Source organism: Simochromis diagramma, unplaced genomic scaffold (genome assembly GCF_900408965.1).
Source record: "Simochromis diagramma unplaced genomic scaffold, fSimDia1.1 OVJJ01000553.1, whole genome shotgun sequence".
Classification (NCBI taxonomy): domain Eukaryota; kingdom Metazoa; phylum Chordata; class Actinopteri; order Cichliformes; family Cichlidae; genus Simochromis; species Simochromis diagramma.
Genome location: NW_024387095.1, coordinates 137,981 through 158,501, shown reverse-complemented (window position 1 = coordinate 158,501; position 20,521 = coordinate 137,981). Strand labels below are relative to the sequence as shown.

The 20,521-nt window shown below is 42.1% G+C and overlaps 1 protein-coding gene across 1 annotated transcript in view; it reads right to left on the bottom strand.

Moving 5' to 3' along the window:
• Positions 1–2,741: 2,741 nt before the first annotated feature.
• The window catches only part of LOC120742926 (contactin-associated protein-like 4), a 114,575-nt gene continuing 96,795 nt past the window's right edge, over positions 2,742–20,521 (bottom strand). Inside the window, exons 19-24 of the mRNA XM_040046455.1 lie at positions 18,462–18,686; positions 15,411–15,544; positions 14,617–14,704; positions 9,741–9,956; positions 9,227–9,298; positions 2,742–3,613 (exon numbers count right to left, since the gene is read on the bottom strand). Of these exons, the coding sequence (XP_039902389.1) occupies positions 3,417–3,613; positions 9,227–9,298; positions 9,741–9,956; positions 14,617–14,704; positions 15,411–15,544; positions 18,462–18,686 (932 nt within the window). The 3' untranslated portion in view covers positions 2,742–3,416. The remainder of the gene's footprint in view (positions 3,614–9,226; positions 9,299–9,740; positions 9,957–14,616; positions 14,705–15,410; positions 15,545–18,461; positions 18,687–20,521) is intronic.

Sequence of the window (20,521 nt, the reverse complement as noted above, 5' to 3'; positions counted from 1 at the left end):
GAGTCCTATTGTGCTTTTATCCTTTGCTTTCTGTCATTGGTATTCTAAAGCCATTCTGGATATTAATGTCAAATACAGTCATTCACAATCATTTGGAATAACAACATTGTTGCATCACCCTGGTTACAGGTTCTTTTTTTCTGTTTCAAGTCTCATCACATCGGTGCTGGTGTGTGACTGACAGGTGATTTGTGTTAAAACATTAATCTGTCTATTCCCATAATCCAAAGCAGGGAAACACCCCTACTGATGTCATTAAGAGATGCAGAGTATTATAAAATTATGGGATACCTTGTGGATGTAAATACCTTACTCATTTTATGGGTGTGTTTGCCCAAGGTTTTGAGGGTTCAGGAAACATATTCCAGCTTTCAAAAAACCTTTCTTTCAAATATTTGGTGAATAATCAGACCCATCACATTTTTAAGACCTCATAGCACCACGCAACACATGGTGCCTGAGATATTTAAAAGTAGAGTGGGAGGCAGAGCCTTGCAACTTCAGGCCCCTCTTTTGTGGAACCAGCTCCCAGTTTGACACCCTCTCTACTTTTTAGATTAGGCTTAAAACTTTCCTTTTAGTTAGAGCTGGATCAGGTGACCCTGACTCCTCCCTTAGCTACGCTGCGACAGGCCTAGGCTGATGGGAGCTTTACTACACTGAGCATTTCTTCTTCACTCTCCTCTTTTCATTTTTATACACCTATTTGGATTTTAATAATTAATAGCCAACTATAACTTTCTCTTGCTCCCTGTTGTCCTGTCTGTGAGTCACAGCAGATGGCCTCCACTCCCTGAGCCTGGTTCTGTTGGAGGTTTCTTCCTCTGAAAAGGAAGTTTTTCTTTCCTGCTGTTTCCACGTGCCTGCTCATGGCGAGTTGTCTGATTGTTGGGGTTTTCTCTTTATTATTATATGAGCTTTCCCTTAAAACATAATCTACCTCGAGGCAACTGTTGTTGTGATTTGGTGCCAAATAAATAAAACTGAACTGAACTGAAGCGAAAAAGTAGCTGCAGCTATAAAGGTTAGTACAGACTGAATAGATTAACTTATGCATATAAATGGTGTTGCTATGACTGTTCGGTTGGTGAGTCGTCCTAATTTTATTTATAGGGTCAGCATTTATAAATGTTCCACTGTCTACAGTCTGCAGTGAATTAATCACACTTTTCTCCATGAACAAGAAAAATGTAAAAGAAGTACAGCATTTTTTGTGTGTCTTTTAGATTTATTATTGGTATGTTGTTAAAGACAAACATTTGCTTTTAAGAGACTGACTGCAGGCTGAAGGAGCAGAGACTCGGCTATGCAGCAGATCTAGACGTACTGAGACCGGGTACTTTGCAGGAGAACACATTCTCCTTTTCTTGGGATTCACTTTATACACTTTCATTTTGTTTCATCAATCAAAATGCAGACGACTGCTGTTTTGTGTAGAAGACTTATTAATAGTAGTCCTCTGATGGGAGCTGTGTGAAACCACAAAAATTACTTTCTTTTTAAGTTATTTTTTGCAGACATGATCCATACCATTCCCCTGTTTACCTCTCCTCTCATTGGGCATCGCTTTGCTGTTGCTTTCCTTTGATTTTCTAAGCATAAAGTTTGCATTTGGAGCACTTTGTGGTTTCTCAGCTACATTGGAAAAGACAATGCATCTCTTTATTTGCTCCACGAGAAAGACAAAAACACCAGCAGTCAGCTGATGTGTAGAAGAGCAAGTAACCATTTTCATGAAAAATGTATCATCGCATTTGCGTGGATGTTCTGTGCTAAAGAGCATCAACAAAGACATTTATTTGAATGGCAATGACAGCTTTTGAGAGAAATGAGCAAAAAAGAACAAATAGCTAAATTCTGCAGTAATGACTTCACATTGTGATGCATGAAACCATTAAGGGAAAAAAAAGGCACTACTTTTTCACTTCTTTGGTCAAAAAACCTCCAATGATTCAGAGTTTTGCATAAAGAGTGAAATATATATGTAACAAGCATCAATACTGAGTTGGTTGGCTTTCATTGCATCATTTCTACACAGCTGTCTCCTTGAGTTCATCCTAATTCTTTTTCTGATTATCCTTAAGGGATCCTTTCTCAAACTGGGGTGCACCTGCAGCAAGGCTAAGATGAGATGATGCATAGCTCTGCGGCAATAGACAAGTTTGTAAAAGGACCACCGGGTAAACATAAAAGGGCCGATGAATGTACACCAGATGTCACAAAACTTGAACATGTTTTTATCTACAGGCTGGGGCGCTGCCAGGCTCGGCTGCCTCGTACATTGATCTCGCACATTTGTCCTACACCCCACCCCCTGCTAGCCTGCCTCACACTGCGCTTAACTTTCAGAGTCTGAGTATTCTTCATTTTTCCTCTCATATTCCCCATATTTTGTACCCGTGCTTCCTTTCCTTTATCCCGAAGTGAATGGAGCATTAAAGCTTTAACTTTGTGGATTATTTGGGTGATTTTTGGAGGGCACACAGCAGTCTCACTAGTCAAACAAACTGGACTTTGGGGGTCAAACATGCTCGGGTGTGGTAAGAATGTTCTAGTGTGGTTATGTCCTCAGGACACCTATCAGGCAAAAACAGAAGAAACAGCAAAAACAGATGAAATGTCTGCAGAGTGAAAGCAGGGAGATGGTGTTTTATGGTCCGTGTCGCCTTGAGTTCTCGGGCTGGCTGCTCACTGCAGGAGGTACAGGTAGGCAACTTAAAAAAAAAACAAACAAACCTTGGTCTCATTGTAAAGCTTTTATTTTGTTCATGAAAAAGTACACGGAGTAGCATAAAAGCTTTCCGACCAACTCGGTGACAAAGGGTTGACGTAAAGCTTTGGACTGACTGACAGTTTATTATTTATATATACAGCAGGTGTTGAAGTTATGTTAAGTTAAAACAGATGGATTTTGTTTGATTCTTGCACTGTGCTTTGGCTGAGGTTTCACATGTTAACCACGCATATCAATCCTCCTGTCAGTAAAGTCCATCTTCCCATCTTTTAAAACATCCTATGGCTCTGACATCTCGATTTTTTTACATAAAAGTCATCATCCTCGTAGAAAAGTGTTTCTTTTTTCTTTATAAATCAAGCATAAATGTGCCATTACCTTTGTTTTTCTTTTTAATAAATTAATTGTAGCATTTCACAATGGCAGAGAATTTGGGTAATAAGCACACAAATCACCATTTATTGTGCATCTTTAAATATTATGTACATCAAAGTGACACCATCGATTACTTCCAGGGAAATGGAGTCCAACACATTTGCCAGTGTTTCTAGCAAATTATACAACATTTACAAAAAAAAAAGGTAACAAAGAAAAAAGCTCAGTGGTATTTTATAAAGCACTGAGAGTAAGTCCTCCTGATCTGTACAGGGTCAGGTCAGTGAGCGGTTATTTAGCAGTCCTGCTAAATAAAATACTCCTTCTGGTTTTCACTGGGAGCGCTCGGAGAATCCGGCTGGCCGCTGAAGGGGAACTCGTTGCTGTCTTCAGGTTGAGCTGCTTTCACTTCCTGGTTCCGATATGTTTCTTTCCTGCTGCATATGAATCTGGCCATCACTGCCAATGCGGATAGGGTGACAAAAATCACAACAGCAATCACCCCTAAAAACAACAGAAAGGTAAAAAGAAAGAAAAATAATTGTTAAATTGTTTCAGATGTTGTGTAATTGTGCTAAAAAACCTGAAAAAAATAATTATTGCTCTCTAATTTTTAACCATATGTTAAAAATCACATAAGGGTAGCATGACATGTTTACTTTGATTACACAAACATAGGAAACATACCTAAACATGGGTAAGGCAAATTTCAATGGATTGTTAAGTTGGCCCCACTTTACACCCCGACAAAGTTTTATTCAATTTATTTGAAACTTTTCAAGCTTACAGACAGAATGACACCATGCATGCAAGCGTTACCAAAAACAAAGCCTCCTTGGCGGAGGTAAGAGCAGCTTTCTGCAGAGTTGAAGAATGTGCCCACCAGCACCTCTAAAACTAACTTTGTCACATTTGTTTAATCTTTAGCCAAACAAGGCTGCAGGCAAACACTGTGTGTTTAGATGCACTTAGAATCAGAATCAGAATACTTTATTGATCCCTGGGGGAAATTATTTTTTGTTACAGTGCTCCATTATAAACCAACATAAACCAACATTAAGACAGGACAGACAATACGCTAACTAAGAATAGTACAATATATGCGCTCAGTGAATCTGTGTTCGACTACTCCGCCTCGGCTGCACTGTCGAGCGCAGATCCACTGAGCGCTCAACACAGACAGCATCGTCAGAAGGAAGAGCGCAGGGCACCTCCCCCACCCTCATTCAGATCTGGCGTTTGGAATTATTTTGGTTTTCATGTGACGTATGACCCTGAAGGTAAGCGAGTCATGGACTAAAGTAAAACAGTATGTTGGATGTGCCATGCAATGCTCAATTACATTGGTGTGAACTAGTGTGTTAGCGCAGTTAGCTCGTTAAAGTGTTTGCCGTCTAGCCCAGCCCCATGCACGGAGCGATCGGCGGTAGCTCGTTAACGGAGATTTGCCGTGTTGTGGCGTTAAGGTCATTTCAACGAGATTAACCTGAAAGCACTAGTGGGAACACAACGAATATGACTGCACATTTACGCCGACATCATCCTAGTGCAAAGACAAAAACAACAAGCATGCTACTAACTTTAGCCGAGTCATTTAGACAGCTGTTAGCACATGATTCTCCTTATGCTGCTGAGAATATAGCCCAGAAGTAGCGGATAGTATAGCTTTTATTTTGGAAAGAGACATTTCTCTGTAATAAACTCTCTTTTCCAAAGATGAGTGATTCCTCAATCAGATACAGGGCTTGCAATATCGCTAGCCCAACGTCCCGGAGCTAGCGATTTTTTCAGTCGGGCTACCAAAATCTATCTCTTCCCTGCCCGTCGGGCTATTGTAGGAAAAATATATGTCAATGCTTTTGCATTCTTTCAGAAATGTAGCTGGGTAATTATGTCATTGGCATCGGTGAGCCACTGTCAATATGTGACATATTGAAGTCGCGTTTGAATTTGCGCTTGTTTTTTTGCTTTCACTTTGCAATCGTGCGAACTGTGTGTAGAGAGCGACAGCACTGATCTGTGAGTGATGATAATTTGTGCACCAATTCCTCTGACATCGTCTTATTAATCGTTAGCTTACTATGCAAAAATGACAAGTGAAATCTCCCGCAGCAAGCTTAAACATGTGAGAGGTTGATCGCGCAGAGAATCGCTGAGCTTATGTGAGTGAGCGTGTAAAAGCATTTCAGTTCTGCTGAGCCAAATAAGACAGGTCAGGGTGAAGAAGTGACAGCCAAAGAAAAGCTTACCACAAAACGGAGAAGTTATGATAAATCAGACTATAAGGCAAAAAGAAAGTGCAGCTTTATGGTTTCATGGACAAAAGAATTTCTGTGGCTGCAATATGATGAGCTAAATAACCAGGGCTGCACATAAGTGGTCCGCAGGTGCGCATTCGCTGTCAAAATAAAAAACACGCACAAGGGTTAGGGTTAAATTTAAAAACTGTACTTTTGAGTTAAAATATATATTTATAATTTTAATAAATGACAAATTAAAAATGCATGAACATTTTTTGTATCGAAAAAATATCGAACCGTGACACCAAAGTATCGAACCGAACCGAACCGTGAATTTTGTGTATCGTTGCACCCCTAATATATATATATATATATATATACATAAGTCACTCATTAATAAATAGCTGGAAAGAAACGTGTAATTGTAGCAGTAACCAGTGTGTTAAGTGGATGCGTTGTACAGGGAGATGGCCACAGGCAGGAAAGATTTCCTGTGTCGTTCAGTGTTGCTTTTCGGTAATCTCAGTCTCTCACTGAACGTGCTCCTGTGACTGACCAGCATGTCATGGAGTGGGTGGGAGGTGTTATCCAACATTGTCTTTATCTTGGACAGCATCCGCCTCTCCGACACCACCTTGAGGGAGTCCAGCTCCATCCCCACAACATTGCTGGCCTTACGGATTCGTTTATTAAGTCTGTTGGCATCTGCGACCCTCAGCCTGCTCCCCCAGCATGCAACAGCACAGAGGATCGCACTGGCCACAACAGACTCGTAGAAAATCCTGAGCATTTTCTGGCAGATGTTGAAGGACCTCAGTCGCCTCAAAAAATAGAGACGACTCTGGCCCTTCCTGTAAAGTGCTGTGGTGTTTTTAGCCCAGTCCAGTTTATTGTCAATGTGTACTCCAAGGTATTTATAGTCCTCCACAATGTCAACACTGACCCCCTGGATTGAAACAGGGGTCAAGTTTTTCCTGGTCTTCCTGAAGTCCACGATCAGTTCCTTGGTCTTTGCCACGTTGAGCTGCAGATGATTCTGCTCACACCACGTGACAAAGGAGTCGACCACAGCCCGGTACTCTGTCTGATCATCCCTGCTGATGCATCCAACCACCGAAGAGTCATCAGAAAACTTCTGAAGATGGCAGGTCTCTGTGCAGTGGCTGAAGTCTGTGGTGTAGAGGGTGAAGAGGAAGGCGGAGAGGACAGTCCCCTGTGGTGCCCCTGTGTTGCTGATTACCTTGTCAGACACACACTGTGGGAGACGTACATATTGTGGTCTTCCTGTCAGGTAATCAACAATCCAGGACACCAGAGAAGCATCCACCTGCATCGCTGTTAACTTATCACCCAGGAGGGTCGGCCTGATGGTATTGAAAGCACTAGAAAAGTCAAAAAACATGACCCTCACAGTGCTCGCCGGCTGGTCCAGATTGGTGTAGACACGATTGAGCAGGTAGATGATGGCGTCCTCAGTTCTGAGACGAGGCTGATAAGCGAACTGAAGGGGATCCAGATGTGGTTTTACTATGGGTCCAGGATGAGCCTTTCCAGGGTCGTCATGATGTGGGAGGTCAGTGCCACGGGCCTGTAATCCTGGGGGCCACTGGGACGTGGCGTCTTTGGTACAGGGACGAGGCATGATGTCTTCCACATCACTGGGACCCTCTGCAGACTCAGCATAAACAGTTTATGAAAGACTCCACACAGCTGGGGGCACAGGTCTTGAGGACGAGGGGACTCACTCTGTCTGGTCCAGCAGACTTGCCTGAGTGAAGTCTCCTCATTTGCATCTCAACCTGGTATTGAGTGAAGGTGATGGGTGGGGGAGGGGTGTCAGGAATCTCACAGGAGGCAACAGCGCCATGTGAAGAGAGAGGCTGGCACAGTGGTGTGGCTCTGGATTCCAGGCTGACTACAGGTGAGGTTTTGGGGGTGGGAGCAGACACTGTGGTGTTGAATCTATTGAAAAACAGATTCAACTCGTTAGCTCTATTCTCACCTCCCTCAGCTCCCCTGCTGTTGGTTGGCCTGAATGCAGTGATGGTCTTCATGCCCCTCCACACCTCTCTCATGCTGTTCTGCTGGAGTTTCCACTCCAGCTTCCTCCTGTAATTGTCCTTAGCCTCTCTGATCTTGTCCTTTAGTAACACCTGGACCTTCCTCACCTCCTCTTTATTGCCCCCTCTGAAAGCCGTCTTCTTGTTGTTGAGGAGGGCTTTGATGTCCTTAGTCACCCACGGCTTGTTATTTGGGTAACAATGAACAGTCTGAGCTGGAACAATGGAGTCGGTGCAGAAAGTTATGTAGTCTGTGATACACTCAGTAAGCCCATTGATGTCCTCGGCATGAGGCTCACAGAGTGTTTCCCAGTTGGTCACCTCGAAACAGCCCTGTAGTTCCGCTAAGGCCTCCTCTGACCACCTCCTAAGAGTCCTGGTGGTCACAGGTTCCCTCCTCACAATTGGCACATAGCGGGGGGTGAGGTGAATCAGGTTATGATCTGACCTACCAAGTGGGGGGAGGGAGGAGGAGCTGTATTCATCCTTGACATTAGCATACAGCAGGTCTAGAATTTTTTCTCCACTGGTCGGACAGTCCATATTGTCTGAATGTTGTTAGTGTATTGTCCAGTGATACATGGTTGAAGTCACCCGAGATCACAATAAAGGCACTCGGGTGCTGAGTCTGTAACCGGGCTATGGCAGAGTGGATAGTGTCACATGCAGCTGTGGGGTTAGCAGAGGGAGGAACATAAACAGCCACCAAGATGACGTGAGAGAATTCCCTGGGTAAATAATACGGCCTGAGTCCAACAGCACACAGTTCAATGTCCGGGCAACAAATCCTTTCTTTGACTGTTATGTTGGCAGGGTTACACCACCGGTTGTTAACTAAAACAGCAAGCCCACCTCCTTTCCGCTTACCGCTAGCGATGCTGTCCCTGTCCGCCCGAACAGTGTGGAAGCCTTCCACGGAAGCATTCTCATCGGGAATGTCCTGGTGCATTCATGATTCGGTGAAACACATCAGGCTACACTCTTGGTATTCCCTCTGACTCCTTACCAGTGCTGAGAGCTCGTCGATTTTATTCGCTAACGATCACACATTTCCCATCACGATAGACGGCAGACACGGTTTATACCTCCTCCTCGCTTCGAGCCTCCGCTGTCTCACCGTCTCCTTCTTTCTTCTCTTCTGTCCTTGACCTCTGCATCCCCGATGTGTTTTCCTCCAAATTTCAGCTGGTACTTCTGCGGGCCTGGCCAGCGAGCCGGCCGGCCGGCATCAGGGCGATCAGTTGATCTCTGGAGTAAACAGTCCGTGAGTGTAGGAGATGTGCCGCGGTCCCGTTCCTTGATAAAAGTAACAGTTCCACGGCCACCAGAAGAACAAAAACTCTCTCAATCCACATGATTGAGTAAAAGATAATAAACGGATGAAAATACAAGTCAGAAAAAAAAAGAATACGTAAGAAAAAAAGAGCTAAACTAAGAGAAAAAGCAGGAGCGACTGTAACAGGCTGCACGCTGGTTGGCGCATGCGCTCTTAAGTAATGGATTAAAGTCTGCCGTCCGCAACAACCTGTCATCGTAGCTGCCCCGCAAATGAAAAACTTGGTTTCTATAACCATGGTGCAGGACAGAGAGAAAGACCTGGCAGTTCACAAAGTTCCTGACTGCCACATACGTACGATGAAGCAGCAGTGAGTCACACATGCAAAAGAAAGCCCACATAAACACAGTCACAAGGAAAAACTGATGAATAACCAAAAAAAGGTGTTCAGTTCTACAGAACTGCATCTTCCCAAAGGTTTTGATTCAACTTTTATAATCTATTGATTTGTTCTTATTCCTGCTGAGAAGAATAGCATTACCTCCAATTAGAGCGGAGTCACTTCTGATGGTGTTGACTAAAGGCTGACCTGGATCCACTGAACCAGGCTGGCCTGCAAACAGAGGCAGAGGAGAAAAATACGTAGAGCAAAGATGAGAAGGCAAGAACATACACACATCTATCTCTATCTCTATATATCTCTATATATCTCTACATGTATATATACATATATATATGAAATAAAGCGACAGAAGGTAGAGTTACTGAGAAAGCCATTAGTCAGTACTGAGAGTGCTTGTTTAAAGTCTCAGCACAGCCTTAAAGGACCTCACTACAGTTGTCTGACTAATCTCATCTGTCGCTGTGCCATCACTCTGTTTACCGAGGAGGATGGTTAATGAGCCAATAAGAAAGTCTAATGAACAGCCATAAGAATAATATTAAAGGCGTACCAGACAGATTCCCACACCAGAAGAAGGTGGGTGGATGGGAGAGGGCTGGCCAATAATATATACATAAACTGAGCATACAGAGGCTGACTTTGCTCCCTGTACCTGATAAGGAGTGTGTTGTTTCTGCTGCGTAGGTGTTGGCTGGAGAAGAGGAACCACAACTTGATTGTACCAATGGGCCGGTGACAATAACAGGGCTGTCAGGATGGAGCAGAGCAGCTTTCAGAGGACTGATGGAGTTAAAATGAACAGCTGACAGGCAGCCAGTGAACCCAAGCGAGGCCAGCTCGGCCATCTCGGCATCCAATCCATCAGGCTCTGAATCCAGAGGGAGAAACACACAGCAAGGAGAGGGAAAAGGGGGCAGATAAATAAAACCTCGACTTTGACGACAATGAACAACCACTCATTATGTTCAAAGTCTTTGATTGCTTTAACAGAGTTATACAGTTATACAGTATTCGTACACATCAACAGCAATATGATGACAGTATCAAAAGGTTGGGAAAGTGAAGCAAACTTTAAAGAAAAAATAAACGTCAAAGGGCTGTGATGGTCTGCTTGCCTTTGTCACTGCTCTATTTCTTTTCTATTTCCAGCATAGCGTATGAGTGGGGCAGGATAGCAGATCAGGCTAGTTGGAGACACCTGAGCCCAGCGTTTCCTATATAAACTCCACTCTTCCTCACACCTTTGAGTGCTGTTCTTCAACATGTTTCATGGTTTTGAGTCTCATGATAATTCGACCTCAGCACTGTTCACTCATCCACTCACACACCCTCACTCCTTTTCTTAATAATAGCACCTCGTCTGTTTCTGCTTGTTTTAATTCCATGTTTAGTTTTTTCTTAAATGATCATTCAGCCTTTATCCTGCATGTTTCTCTTTTTTGACATGGCATCAAAAGGCGGGTTGTGACTGTGTTTTTTGAGATGGGGCATAAATCATAGCATCCAGCATCAAAGCCACACAAATTATGTTGTGTCTGTCGTGCTGCATCTGCACAAAATAGTGGCAATTTAAGTGACTTTAAACGTGGCACGGTTCTTGGTGCCTGACGAGGCTGGTCTAAGTATTTCAGTATTTCTGCTGATCTGATGGTATTATTGGGATTTGTAACACTTCTGGGGTTTACAGAGAATGGCCTGAAAAAAAGGGAACATATCCAGTGAGCGGTGGTTTGCTGGAGTGAAAATGCCTCAGAGGTGAGAAGAGAATGGCTAGACTCTTGCAAGCTGACAGGAAGCCAACAGTAACTCAAATAACCACTTGTTACAAGCAAGATATCCAGAAGAGCTCTGTCAATGCACAACAGGTCAAACTTAGAAGCAAATTGGCTACAAAAGCAGAAGACCACACAAGCTGCCACTCCAGTCACCTAAGAACAGGAAACAGAAGCTACAATTTGCACAGGCTCACCAAAATTGGACAATAGAAGATTGCCTGGTGTGATTCTCGATTTCTGCTGCAACATTCAGATGGTAGGGTCACAGTTTAGAGTAACAACATGAAACGACATGCCTTACATCAACAGTTCAGACTGCTGGTGGTGTAATGGTGTGGCAAATATTTTCTCGTCATATTTTTGGGCAGCTGAGCATCATTTAAATACCACAGCAAACCTGAGTACTTTTGCTAACTGTCTCCATCCCTTTGTGACCACAGTGTGCCCTTTTAATGGTTACTTCCAAAATAATAATGCAACATATCACGAAGCTTAAACCACATCAAACTGGTTTCTTAAACTTGGGCAGTAAGTTCACTACACTCAAATGACCTCCACAGTCACCAGATCTTAATCCAATAGACCACCTTTAAGATTAAGTGTAATGAAAGATTCACATCATGGATGTGTAGTCAACAATCTTCAGCAATTGTGAGACGCTATCATGGCAATATGAACAGTTCTCAAGACAAAAGCAGGGTCCAGCCCAGCATAAAAAAAAAGTGTACCTATTTCTCATGTGCATACCTCTTTAAGGAGTGAGTCTTACTTTCTAATACAGTCACATCCCCGCTATGTGTGACAGCAGGTGCTAAATAAAATCTTAAGCAGCTATAAATGTCAGTACAAACCACAATTATTCCTGCAGTGCAATTTGATTACACAGCACATCACTGGCAGTCATCTAAGTTATTACCAGAGAGAAACAACTTTTCACCACATTAATGGGACACTGCAGAGTGGCCTGGTTGGAGAGGCCAGTTTATCAGCTGCATATTTGATCAGGCGTTGAGTTTTTAAATTCAGCGTAAATTGACTTTGATTTAAGTATCTTGTGTCATGTGCATATATGCATGAGTCAGCAAGGTATGACTGAGGACAGGAAAAAAAATAAAAGGAAAAGCTGTGGTGGTAGAATGATGGATGTATTTGAAAGAAAACTAATTTCTTTAACACAGCATGCAGGCTCACAAGTCTAACCACCTAATGTATTAAGAAGACAACATCTCCTCTTGTGAGAAAAAATATACAAGAATATATATAAAAATATATATAAAAAAATTAAAATATGTGGAATTGAACATCTCAAACTCAACATGTATTAGTAAAATTACAGCTGATGTGGCAAACGTTTTGATACTAATCTTACACAATGAATAATCCTTGGGTGCAAAATGCTAAAAAGAGTCAAAAGGTGTTTATGTAGCCAAACCCTGACAGTATATGAACTGAAAAAAACTTTACTTCCACCTCCTTTCACTGTCTCTGTCTCCTTCTGTGAGCATCTGAATCTCTCCATTCTTTCTTGGTCCATTAGTTAGGCTGATGGATGACAGGGCTGGCAGGGAGGGACAGTATATCAACTATTTTGCTGCCTCTCTGATACTGATATGACTGCCCGAGTCCTCTGGCTCAGCATGGGGGCAGTGGGGTTACATACTAACACAGCCTGGGTCAAGAATAATTTTTTAAAAAAAAAACATAACAAGGAGGACCTAAAAACAGCAACAGCATCAATTTATATCTGTTTCTTACTTGTGAACCAAGTACAGGAAGGAGTTCAGTAGCTTCCTGACAAAAACAAAATACAGCCCCAATTGCTTTATAAAATTTGGACACTGTGCAAATTGTCAATTAAAACAAAATGTAATTTAATCACATTTTATTCACAACACAACACAGAAAGCAAATGTATTTTATGTTCATCCCATTTATCCTCCTCTCCCACTCATTGTCTTATTTCATCAAAAATATTGAAAAAAAACCCTACACGTAGATATATAAGGGAATAGTGAAATGAGAGGCCTGATCTTGCAAAAAAAATAAATAAAAATGTACGAGTCAAAACTGGTTTCAGAAAGCGTTGCTAATCCCTTGGCTCATGTACTTTAGGGCCAGGGCTAATGGATAAAAGTACTGGGCCACTCGATATCATGGCAAAATAGACACGCCGGTCCAAACCATGAAATAGATATGAAATAGACATGGATGCAGAAGCAAGGGAAAGTGTTTAAATAGACATTCTTACACACATTAGCCGCCTAGCTTTCTGGCGACTAAGCAGCCTGGAATACACTTTATATGTTTTTTGTTCACTACCAGCCTCTTGGCTTTAAATTTTTTTTCACCCCTGCTAGTGTGCAACTTCTGCATGCAGCAATACAATTCCTGCATGCATGTCCATTTAATACTTTGGAGATTCAAACTGTGGAATGGAGATGGTGGATGTCGTGCCATTTACACATTTTTCTGTGATACTGGGTTGTTTCGGAGCCTTCTACACATTACACCTAAAGAAGCTGTTTGGCATTGGAAACCCATGCCCTGAAACTCCTGGCACACACTGTTTGTGCTGATGTTAATGCCAGGGGAGGTTTGGACCTGTTCTGCTACTTTAGATGGTCTGCCACTGTATTGCTGAGTTGCTATGATTTCTAAATGCTTCCAGTTTGCAATAACAGCACTTACAGTTAATTGTAGAGGGAAGAATTTTGACAAACTGACTTGTTTCGGTGGTGGCATCATATTATAAGAGCACTCAGATTTATTGAGCTGTTTATAACAACCAGTCCTTCCACAAATGTTTGTAAAGACACTGCATTACTAGGAGCTTGATGTTTTACATCTGTAGCTTTTGAACTGAAAACACTTGAATTCAAAGGTTAAGAGGTGTTGCAGCACTTTTACCCTGTGCTACCTCTACATTTTGAGAAACAGTGATTTTCTATTTTAGCAATATAAAATCCTTTCTAACGCCCACAGGTTCTAGCAGCAGTGAAAAATCCCAAGTGATGCTATTCAAAAACAGCGTAGGGAATTCACTTAAGTGTTTCTTTCATAATGAGAACTCCTTGCAGATAAATCAGCTGTGCAACTACTGCAGCAATGCTGAAATACAACATTCTGTCATAGAGGAATAGGGGGAACGGCACCTCCTGACTTCCTGGTTTAGTTTGACCCTACCCACAGCAGATTAGATTTATTATTTTTTTTGGTTGTTATGCTGAATTGAAGGTGCTGACTCCAATCTTCTAAGTAATTTGTTCTTTTCATTCTCTCCTCATTACCATACAAAGTGAAGGACCTTTTTCTGAAGTTGTTATGATTACAGCTGTCTGAAGCCTCGCTCAGCTAGACAGATATAAAGACTGTGTTACTCACCGCCCTGATATCACAGATAAAACTGCACAAACATGCAGGTATATTTTGAACTTCTGCACTAGTGCCATTTACACAATTATCTTAACCTACCATACTTTTAGATGCATCTACATCGCAGTGACTTTCGCAGAGTGCTGTCCTTTTCTAATCTCTTCAAGAGAGTGACCAGCTGAATATGGATGTTAGCTTGATTTGCTTCACAGAGTCACAGCTGTTGCTTGGGCTGCAGCTTTCCCTCTGTTCCAGACAACATGATGACCAGAGAACAGCACAAGGATCCAGAACACCACTTTGCCACATGAGGCCAAACATCTCAGTACTGTTATTCAAATGAGCTGGTACTGGTGCATGTCCTAAGATAGCCACACTCACCCTCCACTCTGCCCAGTATGAGTGATTTGATGCTGTTGAACTCCACATCAGATGTCAAGTTCAAGTCCTCTCTGGCGTTCTGGTCAATCTGAAAACAACATTAAGCAAAGACTTTTATGTCAAGTGTTTAAATGACGACGGCTATGTGAGCCACAGTGAAGGAAAAAGCATAACATGTGAGGATTATATGTTCAGCCTGGAGCCTGATCTGCATATTCTAATGAGAGGCAGTCTGAAATGTGACTGTGCGATTCACAGCAGCTGAGCAGGAAAATACTGAGGTAGTAAACGTGTCTGAGAGAGATCCTCTCTATTTAAAAAAAACAAGCTAGGAAACAATGACATTTGGGCTTTAGTCTCATTTGTCAATAAGACATTTGCTAATGCTGAGACTTAAGTGGAGCGATAGAAAACAGAGTGGTTGTCGTAGCTTGACTACAGAGAGGAAATCTGCCATTTATTATATTTTATTTTACTTCCAAAAGCATCCTTGTGGTCAGGGTTGGTTTTTAAATTAAAGAAATAGCTGCAAGCATCAGCCCACAATACTTCCCCTCCACTCAGAGCCTGCCAGCAGACTCCTTATAGCACCAGCGGCTAACGCAGTGTGAGCAGCAGATTAATTAAACAATGTACTCATCAGCTCTTAGACTTAAATGTTGGTGGAGTTCTGGGGGAAGAAAAACCTGTGTGTCATTCCATTTGGTGGTAACAGCCCAGCTTGCTTATGTCTGCAGAAGCAGCAGAAACCTGTAAGAGAGAGTAAGAAAAATCTCCCGTGTGTTTGTATTCACCTGCACAGAGACGATATCTGCCAGTCTCCTAACAATCACTGTGTGCAGGCGCCCATCAGCCACGTTTATGACTCTGCTTCTCAGCGTCTCCACATCTCTGCTGCTGTGCAGCTTGTACCTCAGTTCCAGCTCGTCTTCACAAACACAAAGCAACAGTACAATTGTAGTCGAATGGATACAGAATAAAACAGTCAGAAAGTCAAAAGTGGTCATTTGGTCAAAGTGTTCTCAAACGATGACGAGAACTGTGTTAGATATGTGTTAAATATAATGTTACTAAAGACCACAAACAACAAAGTAGATCTATTCATGGAATAATGCAAAATATGAATCCGTATTATTCTTTAAATGGTAATCTTTGGCCTCAACATGTCTGCAGTTACAGTTGCAGTTGGCACAAATGGAGCAAAGTCTGTGATAAAGTTCAAGTAAATTAGTTTAACTGCACTGTGTCAGACATGCACAACATGCCGCACTCTCTTCATATCCTATCCCTGCAAAATCCTCCTCCTAACATGCTAGTGTCCCTCCTACTATGTATCGTGTTGAAGGGTTGAAACAGCAGGCAGTGCTGCACCTCGCCCACACTTGTAAATCTTTTTCTCATGACTTCCCTTATTTTAAACGCAGCAAGTGGTGAGCTCAGAAGCTAAATCTGACTGTATTCTACTGCTATAATAAATGTTAGATGTCTGACTAAATTGATGGTCTCTCATTGCATCACCTCCTCTAACTACTCATAATCTGGCCAGACAAAACAACTGCAAATTTTCTCAAACTTGAAAACAAACAAGTTGACGTGCGGGAGTCGAGTTCTACAGTCACCTGATTCACAATATGGTTAATAGGATGTTATCCACATAGCAAAATTGGTATGGCCCGGATCTGGCCCACACAATGTGCTTACACATGGCCCACATACCGCAGAGCATGATGGCCCTTTGGTGGCCCAGATCAGGTTTGCCAGATGTGGCCCACACGCGGGCCAGCACAAGGCCAGTTGCAGACGCACTGGTGGTCCTGTGCTGGCCCATGTGTGGACTACGTCTGGCAAACCTGATCTGGGCCACCAAAGGGCCGTCATTCTTTGCAGTATGTGGACCATGTGTAAGTTGTGTGCAGCCACGGGCCAGTTGCAGACACACTGCTGGCCCTGTGCTGGCCCAGAACAGTTTCAGCTCTGGCCCCAGATGTCAGCCTAATGTGTACCTTAATCAAGCCATGTAACAACAACATGTGCCAGAACATGCAAAGGTAACATGACAAAACTCTGTTCTGACAGTGAATGGACTGACTCTTATATAGCGCTTTTCTAGTCTCCCGGATTACTCAAAGTGTTTTATACAACATGCCACATTCACCCACTTTCTCTAAACTGAGTGCTTCCTAACTGCATACTCTTGACATGCAGACTGGAGGAACCAGGGATCAAACCACTAACCTTCTGATCAGTAGATGACCTGCTCTACCTCCTGAGCTACAGCCACCAAGTAGTAAACGCGAGTAAACCCTCACTAGGTTTTGGATAAAGTGTACACTCACAAACCTGTCAAACCTGCATTTGAAACGTTGGCTACCATAGCAGTATAGTATTGCAACATGGCATTTGGGTCTTCTAAGTAAAATAGGAAAATAGAAACATAAATAGTGCCATCATTGCCAGACATGGCCCACATCTGGTTGACATACACCCTGTCATGACACCGGTCAGTCAGAAGTGCCAGCTTGATGCCAGATCCGGGCCAGACCTGTTTTCTAAGAGCCTGGGCCACATAAACCAAACCACAATCGACCAGAAATGTCATGCCATCACATAGACAGTGCCATCTATGCCAGGCCTTGCCCATATCTGAAAGACATACGTATCATGCCAGAAGTCAGCCTGCAGTGCCGGCTTGATACCAGAGCCGGGCCAGACCTGCTTGCTATGTGGTTGGGGTTATTAGGCCAAAAAGCTCGGGTAGTAGATAAAGAAACTATTGTTTAATAAAACCAAAGAAGAAAACAAGCCACATATCTGAATATTTTAATAGATTGTCTACAAACCACGTAATACTGTAAGAATTAACACTTTATATCTAATATTAAACTCCATGATACAAAATTGATCATGTTTCACTGTTACATTTATATCCCTTGGCTGCGGATATAATTTGAATGTTCTGAGATTCTTGCAGGCTTAAAAGATGAACAGAAATGATAAGAAATAATATTTCTTTAGTACTACACATATAATTTGATACTCTATGCTATTTCTCTCATTTTGACTTTTTTTCAGTATGGACTATTAGTGATTAATTCCCTTATCATAAAGCCATATATTTATAATAAAAAGACTTATAGCTGGAGCAGTGTCTGGAGCAGGATTTCAGTGAATGAGTCAGCTGGGAAATTCTTTTTCTGTGCAGTAGAAGGGGCCTTTAGGAAATTGCTTTGATTTGTGCTTTGGCACAATCAAAATAAAACTCTCCCTGGGATTTAATTGGATACTTCAGCAAGAGTTCAGATACTTGATATTGGCTTGATCAGCTAATTTAAACTTGCTTTCTTTGTGTCATTAAAAAGCTTCAATATTGTGTCTACAAAGCAACAACAACTCTATTCATAACAGTGACAAAAAAGGATATTTTCAGTGGCTTAGACGATAAATCCAAATATTTTAATCAGCCCCTTTGGAGTTTTGAATCTGATTGGTATTTCCTATTATTCCAGTTTACTTACTTTGAATACAATGACAAAACAACCACGACAAACAAAACAAAGAAATAAAAATAAATAATTAAAAAAAGACCCCCCTCTCAAAAATAAATGATCATTTTATTATATCTGCACCAGATATTTTTTTCAAACCCAACCCGACTAGTCAGGCTCTGTTGGAAAAAAGCAGCATAGGACAGACAGAGAGGGAGGAGAAAGCAAAGGAGAGAGGAGAGGCTTAATTCAACAAATTGCAGGAACAATGAGATGAGAAAATAGGTTGCAGAATTAAAAAGACGCAATCATTTATCAACAAAAGACAGCCAAGAGAAAATGCCATTTGAGAGTCCTCACCATTTTTGTTGATGAGCAGGATCAGGTACTCTCTGTAGAACGAGCTGACATAGAGCAGAAGAGCAGGACTCTGATTGGTACTGAAGCTCAGGGAGATGTTTTCTCCTCTTAGTGTGATATCTGAGTAGATGGATGAAGGCAAGCCACTGCTGTTCCTGCTTAGTTCAAAGGGCTCCTTCAGGATGTAGGTGATGGATGTTGTTGACTTAAAGGTGGCTGAAACCTCTGGGAGTTAAGAAGTTAGTGAGAAGTGTCACTGTCGGAGCTGAATGTGCTGGTTTAAAGACTAAATTCAACTAATGCTCTTTGCAAATTCTGTTTTGATGATAAGCATCACATCAACTGAAGAAAGTAGAAAATATTTTTTAAAACTCCAGGTGGACGAAATGGATGCAAAAATTCAGAGTTGACGTCTTGAGCTTCATATGATAAAGCGAAGCGGCAAATGGTTGAGATTAGGGAAACTGCCTATCTACATAGTCCAGACAAAGCAAAGTAGAGAACAACAAAGGAGGTAAGTACTTTTTGATGAATAACTCAACAAGTTGCTTTGCGAGTTAATCAGCAGTTTAAACAGCAAAACATACTTTACCTGTGGCATTTTATCAGGGCAAGCAAGGCAAGCATTGTTTAATATCCGGCATGATTTTTTTTGCCCCCACCAAGATTTGATGTATTTCCTAAGTCTTCCTTTAAGTTTGTGTTTTGAGCAGTATATAAAGAAATGCAGGTTGAGATTGTTTGCATAATATTGTATATTAATGCCTCCTCGGTGGTCCAGATGGTTAAGATAGGTCACTGAGTGCTTTGCCTCACACAAATTAACACCTGCTCTATTCCACTCCCCTTCTTGAAGTTTTTTTATTATTTTTTTTTATGGAAAACTTGAGAAACTAAATAAAATATCAAATTTCCAAAAGTTTTTATTTAGTTTCTCTTGTTTGCTCCTTCTCTCTAACAGGCATGTCAGACCTGACACGCTTTAATTACCCCCTATAACAACAACTAAGTGCAGTCCAAATGTATGGACAGTGTGTGTCACGGCCTGGAGGGTCAGCTGGTCGCTGATCAGCTGATTTCTCTCTCTATCTCTCTAGTTCTCTCTCTCTCTCTCTCTCTCGCCAGGGTGGAACTCATTATGGCTTCACGCCCTTGGCCCGCGCCCTCGGAGGAGGAAACACCTGTGCCTCATCAGTGTGGATGGCATTTAAGCCAGGAAGCAACGGCTGTTCTTCGCTGGATCGTTGTGAGAATCGCGTCAGTGAAAGTCGAGCGTCTAGCAAATGTTTTTCCATGTAGTTGTGTGTTTGGAATCTAACGAGCGTTTCTTTGTGTGCAGACCCTCTGGACTGTTTTCCCTGGTGTTCCCTGAGCGACGAGTGTTCGAGTGGATTCATGTTTGGATTGTTTGGAGAGAGACAAGAGTGTTCACCTGGATTTCCCCCGGAGCCCTGCCCCTCTCACCTTTTGCCCTGTACCTTTTGTATATACACTCATTGGACATTGTTCATTAATTAATTCTCCTGTGTGCATCAATCCCCAGAGTCCAGCGCGTGAGTCCACCTTGTAAATCGTGACAGTGTGTTTGTGTCCTCTAGTAGAAGTTGCAACGTAGCATTACCAATACCAGAGTTTGTGTTTTCATTTAGCTCTTCCACTGCATATAGTGTTTCTCCACTGCGTGCCCTGATCGCTGCCATAGCAGATTGTAGGCTAATATTAGCTGCCCTTACCCTATTGCTTTTAGGAAAGGTCAAACTCATTAACCTGAATAGTGTAACAAGACAACACATGGTCCTGATCTTTTCTGGTGTAACATTATGTGTATGAATGGCAAAGCATAAATCAAACTTTTAATTCAAAGTTTTATACTTTTTTCTTCTTTCTTTCTTCTATTTCCATGTTTACTATAACAGTGAGCATTAGAAGATGTCGTTCCATTGAGAGTTTCACTAATGTAATGCCTGTGACTGATATATGAAATTGGCCAGCAAATCTCTTTTCCTTTATTTGGAGAGCAGCTCTATAGGATGCACAGACTGAACTGTCAAAATAAAGTG